General features: G+C 49.9%; 1 protein-coding gene across 2 annotated transcripts in view; it reads right to left on the reverse strand.

Annotated features, from left to right (window-relative positions):
• Positions 1-8,981, reverse strand: part of Acly (ATP citrate lyase) — a 53,078-nt gene that overhangs the window by 23,348 nt on the left and 20,749 nt on the right. Inside the window, exons 12-15 of one of the 2 annotated variants that reach the window (XM_021214021.1) lie at positions 6,553-6,707; positions 5,701-5,791; positions 4,630-4,659; positions 4-145 (exon numbers count right to left, since the gene is read on the reverse strand). In XM_021214021.1, coding sequence (XP_021069680.1) covers positions 4-145; positions 4,630-4,659; positions 5,701-5,791; positions 6,553-6,707 — 418 coding nt within the window. The remainder of the gene's footprint in view (positions 1-3; positions 146-4,629; positions 4,660-5,700; positions 5,792-6,552; positions 6,708-8,981) is intronic. The other variant, XM_021214022.1, reaches the window with a different exon arrangement.

An 8,981-nucleotide genomic window follows, 5' to 3' on the forward strand; every position in this document is an offset into this window, starting at 1 on the left:
CACGTGAAAGGGTAGACCATGGCAGCCACTGAGGGCTCATCTCGGGAACACACATAGTCAAAGTCCAGCATGCCTTGCACAGCCCGGGTCTGCATGCCCCACACGATAGCCTTGGTATGTCGGCTGAAGAGGGTGGCGCTCTTTCCTAGTGGGCAGAGACACAGCGAGTGCACCCAGAACACACACCTTAGGAAGATCCATAGGGCTCCCTTCCTGAATCCCTAGGCTACATGTCCAGTTTGGTAGTTCTTCAGAGCAGCAAACAAAATATTAAAATAATAAATTCTGAGAAACTTGCCTCAGTTTTTCTAGAAGGAAGCAGCAGAGAGAACGCCAACTGTCTAATGAGACCTGCATGGCCAGAGAATAGTCCCACGGTGAGCAGAAAAGGAATCCTCAGACAGAAAAGGGCCCAGAGCTGAAGATGCCTGCGAGTTCTCACAGGGCACGCGTACAGATTCAGACTACTCCTGTGCTCTGCATACTCAATAAGGTATTTTTCATTCTTTTGTTTAAAATTTGTCACAAATTAATTAATTTATTATCTTATGTGTATAGGTGTTTTGTCTCTTAGATATGTCTGCAACTCATGTTTGTCTGGTGCCCACGGAAGCCAGAGAGGGCATTGAATCCCCTAAAACTGGAGTTAACAGCTGGCTGTGAGCAGCCATGAGGATTCTGGGAATCAGACTCAGGTACTTTAGAAAACCAACCAGTACTCTTATGCGGAGCCATCTCTCCGGTCACTATGGAGCTCTGGCTGACAAGCACCATGCTATACAGACCAGGCTGTCAGCAACATCACAGAGATCCGCCTGCCTCTGCCTCCCAAGTGCTGGAAATAAAGGCATGCGTCACCACACTCAGCAATTTTTAAAATTTTATTTATTTTTAATGTGTGTATAGTGTTTTGGCTACATGCACATATATCGCGTATACCGTGTGCAATGCCTGTGGAGATCAGAAAATGGAATCAGATCCTCTAGTACTAGTTACTATCAGATGTGAGCCATCTGCCACATCAGTGCTGGGAACCAACCCAAGTCCTCTGCAAGATCTGTAAGTGCCCTTAACCTCTGAGCCTTATTTCAAGCCCCAGCTGCTGGTTTTTAAGCAGGAGCTCCTGTAACTGGGGCTGGCCTTGAACTCACTACGTAGCTAAGGACAACCTTAGACTCTTGATCTTGTCTCTCCTTTTTTTTTTTTTTTTTTTTTTTNNGANAGGGTTTCTCTGTATAGTCCTGGCTGTCCTGGAACTCACTCTGTAGACCAGGCTGGCCTCNAACTCAGAAATCCGCCTGCCTCTGCCTCCCGAGTGCTGGGATTAAAGGTGTGCGCCACCACACCTGGCTTTGCCTCTCCTTCCTAACTGTTGGTACAGTAGGCACATAACACATCACCAGTTCTTCTTCCTTTACTTTCAGTTTTAATGTAACCCAAGCTGCTTGGAACTCACTATACCTTAATCTGTGACAATCTCTCTGTCTCGGCCTTTTGACTGCTGGAATTGGTGGTATGAGTCACCATGTCAGGCTCAATTACAAAAATTATTATTACTATTATTATTATTATTATTATTTATTATGTTTGTTTGTTTTTTAACAGAATTTTCATGTGCAGCTCTGTCCTAGAACTCACTCTGTAGACTAGGCTGGCCTTGAACTCAGAGAACTGCCTCTGCTTCCCGAATGCTGGCATTAAAGGCTCATGCCACCACCTCCACCCTTAGTAAATTATTTTTAAAGGCACAAGAAAAAAAGTTTACCTCTCCCTACTTTGCTACCTGAGGACTTTATAATCCCAACAGCATTAGTCAGCCTGTAAATGTAGTCATAAACCCAGTAACAATCAGTATTTGAATGCATACAAATTCTAGGTCCTGCTTGTGGACGTTGTACATCGTGGTGCGGAGCCTAGTGCGCACCACGATGTACAACGTCCACAAGCAGCATGGTGGTTCACTTTTTTTTTTTTTTTTTTTTGAGACAGGGTTTCTCTGTATAGTCCTGGCTGTCCTGGAACTCACTCTGTAGACCAGGCTGGCCTCGAACTCAGAAATCCGCCTGCCTCTGCCTCCCGAGTGCTGGGATTAAAGGCGTGCGCCACCACGTCCGGCGGTGGTTCACATTTTTAATCCCAGAACCGGGGAGACAGAGGTAGGCAGTGGTCTACAGAGTGCAAGACTCTCATCGCAATAATAGGGAGAAGGCTATGATGGTACAAAGAGGCTACAGGAATGCAGCCACTAGCCAGAAGGGAAAGGGCCCTCGATTGTCTTTCCTTTTCGACTCCCCAAAAGTCCTAGGGAAGGAAACCAGCCATTGGGGGACATTCTGTGCTCCCCCGGGGGAGCAATGCATCTCACCCAGAGGCCTCTGATATTAAACGACTGTACTACGGCATGTTTGGCTAGCCAAGATCAAGGTCTGAATAAATCCTCCTGCGGGCCAGTAGTAAGCCTCTCGAGTCAGAGGCTCTTGATTCGTGAATTCCCAGATTTACTGTCAACCCAGGGTTCCTATAAGACGTGGAACCTTAAAGTAAGAGTAAGAGCCGCCACATAATCCAGTCTCATCCTTTCTAGCCCCAGGAAATTGAAGCAGATATCCACATAGATGGTAGTCCTGGGTCATCTTGGAGAGCCAGGATTACAGACTTGACAGAAATGCGGTGGTATGATAAAGAAGGCCATAAAGTAGTGAGGCTCTGATACTTCCAGCCGAGCCCACACTGAGCCCAAGTGCCAAGCTACACAGAAACCCATCTTCAGAGATAAGACAATGCCCACCCACACCTCCTGCTTTAAAGTCAGGGTTCAAGTGCTTACTTCCTTAAGCACAGAGAAAGCAAAGCCAAGAGGGCCACCAGCACCGGTAGCAGGAAGCCCCTCCCCTCCCTCCAACCTTAATGGTCCTACTAAGAATGGAGACCACTCTCCATGACATGTCTCCTGTCCCCTCTCTTCTCCAGCTAAAGGACCAAAGAAAGGTGCCTGCTGGGAGAAGGGCTCCCTGGAGACCGAGTCTGTCCCTGCTCTATCAGCACAATGGCCTTGCCTACTCACTGGAGGCAGAGAGTGTAAGGAATAAGAGCTAGCAGAGGGGCCGGAGAGATGGCTCAGGGGTTAAGAGCTGGCTGTGCTCTTGAAGGGGACCTGACTTCTGTTCCTAGCAGCCATGTCAGATGGCTTACTAAAGATACAACTGCCTGTGACTCCAGCTCCAAGGAATTCAACACCCTCTTCTGCTCTCCCAAGGCACCTGTGCTCACATCCATCACTCCCCACCCCACCCCAGCTAGGATACACTTAAGTCCACATAGTTAAAAGTAAGCCTTAGGGGTTGGCGAGATGGCTTAGTGGGTAAGAGCACCCGACTGCTCTTCTGAAGGTCCTGAGTTCAAATCTCAGCAACCACATGGTGGCTCACAATCATCCTTAATGAGATCTGACGCCCTCTTCTGGTGCATCTGAAGTCAGCTACAGTGTACTTATGTATAATAATAAATAAATCTTTGGGCCGGAGTAAGCAGAGTTGACTGGAGCCAACTGAGCAGAGCAAGCAGAGGTCCTAAAATTCAATTTCCAACAACCACATGAATGTTCAGTGTATTCACATACATAAAATAAATAACTAAATCTTAAAAAAAAAAAAAAGTAAGCCTTAGAAACAAAAAGCCCATAGTCAGAGAGCCATCTATTTGTTTAGATATTCCTTCCTACCCTCCCTAAGGATCAGTCATCAACGAAGACTCTCTTGGCCTTACAACTGTGATTATCAGTTACATAGATATGCTGGGCAGAGCTCAGTGGGACAGTGGTTTGCTCAGCATGCAAGGAGGCTCCCAGTATTGAAAAAAAAAGTCACAAGAAAGTCCTGATACAGGTAACTGAGTAATCTACCTGCTTGGTCAGTGGGCAGATGTGTGTGTGTGTGCGAGATGTGTGTGTTCATGCACTAAAAATGTCCACTGTAAACTGTGACCTCCGACACCAAAGACCACATCCCTTCAGGTCCTGAAAAAGACAGATACTGCCTGACCTTCCTACTTTCTCTCTTCCCACCTTTCGCTGCTCTTCTACCAAACCTGGGAGAACCCTACACTGTCTGGAGTCAGGAGCGGTGGGGCGCACGTGGCTGGTGGAACTGAAGTTGCTGAAGTCGCGGCGCGGAAGCAAAGCGATGAGGAGACGCAGATGAGTATCAGGGTGGAGCTGTGGTCCCTTCCCTACAGCAGCCAGCAGTCAGATCAGAGGTATCAACTGCTCTCTGCCACTCCCCTTTCAGCTGATGGCACCCTCTTCCCCAGGACCATCCCTCCTGGCACCCCTGAGTCCCCAGAGCTGTGGGCTGGCTCTCGCTCCTTCTGTCTCCACCTCCCGCCAAGGAAAGGAGCCAGAGACAGCCACACAGGGAAGAGACTGCCGTGCCGGGGCAGATAAATTCTAAGCAGGAGAGGGAAGGGACAGAGAGCAAAGACTAGGACTCAGGGGATGGGCCACACCAAGGTGGGGACAGGAAATGTACTACACAACACTGCAACCCACCAGGGAAGAAAGGAAGCACAGAGAAACTGGGACCCGCTAACAAAGCCACACGCAGAGTTGGGGCACAGTGGGGGGCATCCTACCTTGCAGGGATCTTGGACTTGGGACTGAATCTGTTAAAGAAAATGACCAAGGCGTCTGAGTGAACTGCTGGTGGGAGGCTTTGGTGGGAGAGGGGAGAAACAGGGGACAGTTCCACAGACAAGCCTTCCGGTGCTGTCACTGGCGGATAGCAGGAGTAAAGCCAACGGAAGAGGCAAAGCACCAGTGGGCAGAACAGAAGCAGGCGTGACAAAGAGCCAGGGTGCAGGGAGAGGGCAAGGAGAGGGACACTAGACAAGTGCACTCAACACTCAAGTCCCCTCCAGGCCCTCTGGGTGATACTTCCACTACGGCCTTTGGGCTAGCTGGGTCACGTCCTCTCAATGCGGACCCCTCTGTCCCCAGGTAGCACAGTACAGTGACAGAACCAGCACAGTGCTGGGCCCACTCTTCTCTACTGTGGACAAAGCTGACTCCCTGGGGACTACAGGGCAGTGACCTCTGATCTTGAGCCTTAGCGCAGCTGACTATATGACAGAGGCTGCCAGGCCCTATCAGCCAGGGAAGCCAGGGTCACTCATCTGCTGGAGTGTGAGTGCTGGCAGGTCATCCTGTCACTGGGATGGAGATGAGCTGGTGGCATGCACAAGGGCTAGTAGAAAGGCAGAGAGAAGTGTATTCAGAGCCCCCTAGCGAGTGGGGGAAGATAGACAACTGTTTAGGAGCTAGCCTTGCTGTCTCCACTCTCAGAACCTGGATTCCACTTAGGATTCTGGGAGAACCTTTCTCTTCTTGCTTCTGCTGAAATCCTATCTCTTCTACAGCCTCCCAGGTCAGTTCACAGCCCCCAGCGGGAGGGGTAGAAGACAGCAGGGAGTGAGGTGATCCAGGCAGTGTGGATCTTCAGCTCCAGGAGAACCCACAGGGGAGACTCAAGTCACTCATCCTGAAGAGATGCACTCCCACCTCATGCTGAGGCCCACTCCCATAGGCAAGCTCAAACGGCTTCCCTGCTGCCTCTTCCAGGCAGACCCCAGACAGGGAGAAACAGGGAGAGCCAGGGAGACCACCACAGGCCTTCTGGCGCAAAATGCTAAACCTCTGGGAGTTACCTTGGGGCATGGCTGGCTTGGCTTTCTTTGCAGGTGCCACTTCATCAGCTCGGGACTCAGAAAAAGATGCTGTCCTACTGGGTGCTGGAGTCTGAGTAAGGAGACAAAAAGAGTTAAGGTAGTGGCTGAGGACAAGGGCCACTGGTCTTAAGGCCCTAAAGAAGTAAAGTAGCAAGAATTATTTACAGCATTGTTTTTGTTTTTTTTAAAGATTTATTTATTTATTATATGTAAGTACACTGTAGCTGTCTTCAGACACTCCAGAAGAGGGCGTCAGATCTTTTTATGGATGGTTGTGAGCCACCATGTGGTTGCTGGGATCTGAACTCCGGACCTTCGGAAGAGCAGTCGGGTGCTCTTACCCACTGAGCCATCTCACCAGCCCTCGTGCATTGTTTTAAGGCAAGAGTCTCACTACGTACAACGCAGGCAGGCATGGAACCCACAGCAATCCTCCTGCCCCAGTACAGGTGTGCACTACATTTGGCCAAAAGGTGTTCTTCATAAACTGTACTCCAGAAGCATTACCCTAACGATGCCAATATGGGGACTGATTTTGTCCAATGTTACAGATGAGCACACTGAGGCTCTAAGTAGACATGGGACCAGTTAATGTCCCACTCTCTGCAAGAACAGTCGGGGTTTGAAGTAGGGTTCGATTTACAAACCTTGAGTCTTTCCACTGCTCTACCTTGACAGGAGCATAATCATATACCAACTTGCCCAGCATTCTCTTATCTTCCTAAATGCCAGGAAAGGAACATCGTGTCCTGTGTAGGGCAGCGGAGGGGTGGGGGTGGAGGGTGGCAAGATGGGTCCTTCCTTTAAGGTGGGAGGAAGGCTGGCACCTACCGATGTGCTCCCGCTGGCATTAAGGAGGAAGTTGGCAGTGTGAGCTGCTGTGGGTGGCTGGTTGGGAATGGGCCGGTGGCCCAGGGCCATGCCCACAATGGCCGTCATGTGAGTTTCTGTGCCAAAGACATGGATGGGGATCCCAGTGGTCTTTCCTGCAAGAGAAGGAGGAGGCTCATGAGTCACGAGCAGGAGAAATGACCAGTCCGCATCCGCAGGACCCAGCAGAGGCTGCCTGAGAGTCCTGCCCAATGCTGGGCACTGTGAGGGCCAGACTGATCATCTAATACAGAGCATCTGCCAAAAGTTTCACCATCAAACCAGTCTTTCGGAAGATCACCTGTTGACAGGAGAGGAAATCTCAATGCCAATGGCAGCTTGGTGCCAGAAGCCTGTAAGCGCACACTTCTGATCGCCTGGATCCCGCCTGCCGCTCTCCCGCTTGTCAACTGTGTCCAGCACCTTGTCGCTCTCCCACTTGTCAACTGTGCCCAGCACCATGCCTGCCTTGCTGGTCTGGGCTGTTTCTAAATATCCTTGGGGCATGGCCCTTGCTTTTCCTTCTGCACAGAGCCAGCCCCTTCGCCTAGCAGCTCACCCTTCACTGAGCTCAGCACAAGTACATTCTGCTAAGACACACCCTCCCTGGCCTTAGGGACACTCCCTCCACATGACCCTGTCTCCTGCATCTCCTTTACGGTTTTTTGAGATAGAGTTTCAATATGTGGCTCTGCTGGACTGGAACTCACTATGTAGATCAGGCCGACCTTAACTCAGAGATCCCCCTGCCTCTGTCCCCCAGGTGCTGGACTAAAGGAGGGCACAGCCGTACTTGACATGTTCTTCACTTTAGATGAACAGCTGGAAACTAGCACTTGGTACCAATTCAGGTGGGGGGTGGGGTGCTTGCCATGCACGCTGACTTTAGGAAAATGGGAGGATAGGAAGGTCTCGCCTTTGCCAATGAGATGTCAAGAATGGCTTCTTTTTGTCACTTTCTGGAACTTTTCGTGAAGAGAACTACTTTTCTAAAATGCTTTCACTATCTCCTAGGCGGCCACCATTCCACCTTCACTTCACCCAGAAGCCAATCTGTACAGACTCTCTTGTATACTATATGGAAGCATCACCTGTCAATAAAAAGCCGACTGGCCCATTAGCTTAGGCAGGAAATAGGAGGTGGGAGTTCCGGCAGAGAAAGAGGAACTCTGGGATAGAGTCAGGCTTGGGAAGAGATTCTGAGGACACACACATGAAACTGAGAAGAGATGACCAGCCATGTGGATGTGGCGCTCATAAACTAGAATAAACAGGCTAATTAAGCTATGAGCTAGTCAAGGAGCAAGCTGAGACTTTAGGCCTAGGCATTTATTCAGACATTGGTCTCCGATGATATGTTGGCATTAGCTGGCCTTGCTTTCTTGGCTGATCTTCACTTGTTGTGACTTCGAATAGAGCCTGGTAGATTCTTCTGCATCGAGCCACTGCTACTGATTGGTGTTTGGGAGAAGCAGGAGTAAGTAAGTTTGAGGCAAGCCTGGGCTATGTGAGGCACTGTTTCAGGAGGCAGAACAAACCTAGGCATCATAGTTCATACCTGTGATCCCAGACTGTGGGGGCGGGGGCAGAGGCAAGAGGATGATTGCAAGTCTGAGGCCAGCTGGAGCTACGTAGTTTATTTTGGGCTAGCCAAAGCTACAAAGCATCCCCTCCTCAAGATGAAAACCAGAGTATCCATCTCACTGGGTTACATGCCCACTATAGTTCTTGGGACACGGAGATTACTTAATAAATGTTCATCATTAGTTTTATTTACTATAGGCCAACAAATGGATGTCTTGCAGTTCACGGTGGTGAATGTTATTCCACATGGGAAGACGACCTGCTGAGACTGTATAGGAGAGATTAACTTTGCTCAAAGTACCTACAGTAACCAAGAGAAGGTGGTTTTCAGAAGAGTTGATATTTTGGGAACTGGGGCTCAGGTAGGAAAGTTACAGTTACAAATGGTGTCCACCATGGGACAGGTTAGCCAAGCAGAGGGCCTGAAAAAGCTCAGAAAGCCAGGCAGGAAAGCTGTGAACCGGGAAAGCTGTGAGCTGGCTGGAGAAGCAGAGAAGCACTTCCCAGAGCCGACAGCAAGCAGGAGGCTAAATCCCTTTAAGAAAGAGCAAGGACAGAAAGAAGTGGGGGCTTGTGGACAGGGCAAGGGAACTGGAGCAACTGGCCCGCCTTGCAGTCAAAAAACTCCCCGGAGCTGGGGCAGATAGGCGGCTCAGTTCCCAGCCTGTACCCTCCCTCGGGTAGGAGGCATGGCTCTCACTAAAGGGAAAACTGAGGCTCCAGCCCCAAACTGCTGCTAGATCAAGCCAAGAGGACATACTACACTGCCATAGGGCTGGAGAGATGGCTCAGTGGTTAGGAGCACT

Source organism: Mus pahari, chromosome 14, assembly GCF_900095145.1.
Source record: "Mus pahari chromosome 14, PAHARI_EIJ_v1.1, whole genome shotgun sequence".
In the NCBI taxonomy this organism is placed as follows: Eukaryota; Metazoa; Chordata; class Mammalia; order Rodentia; family Muridae; genus Mus; species Mus pahari.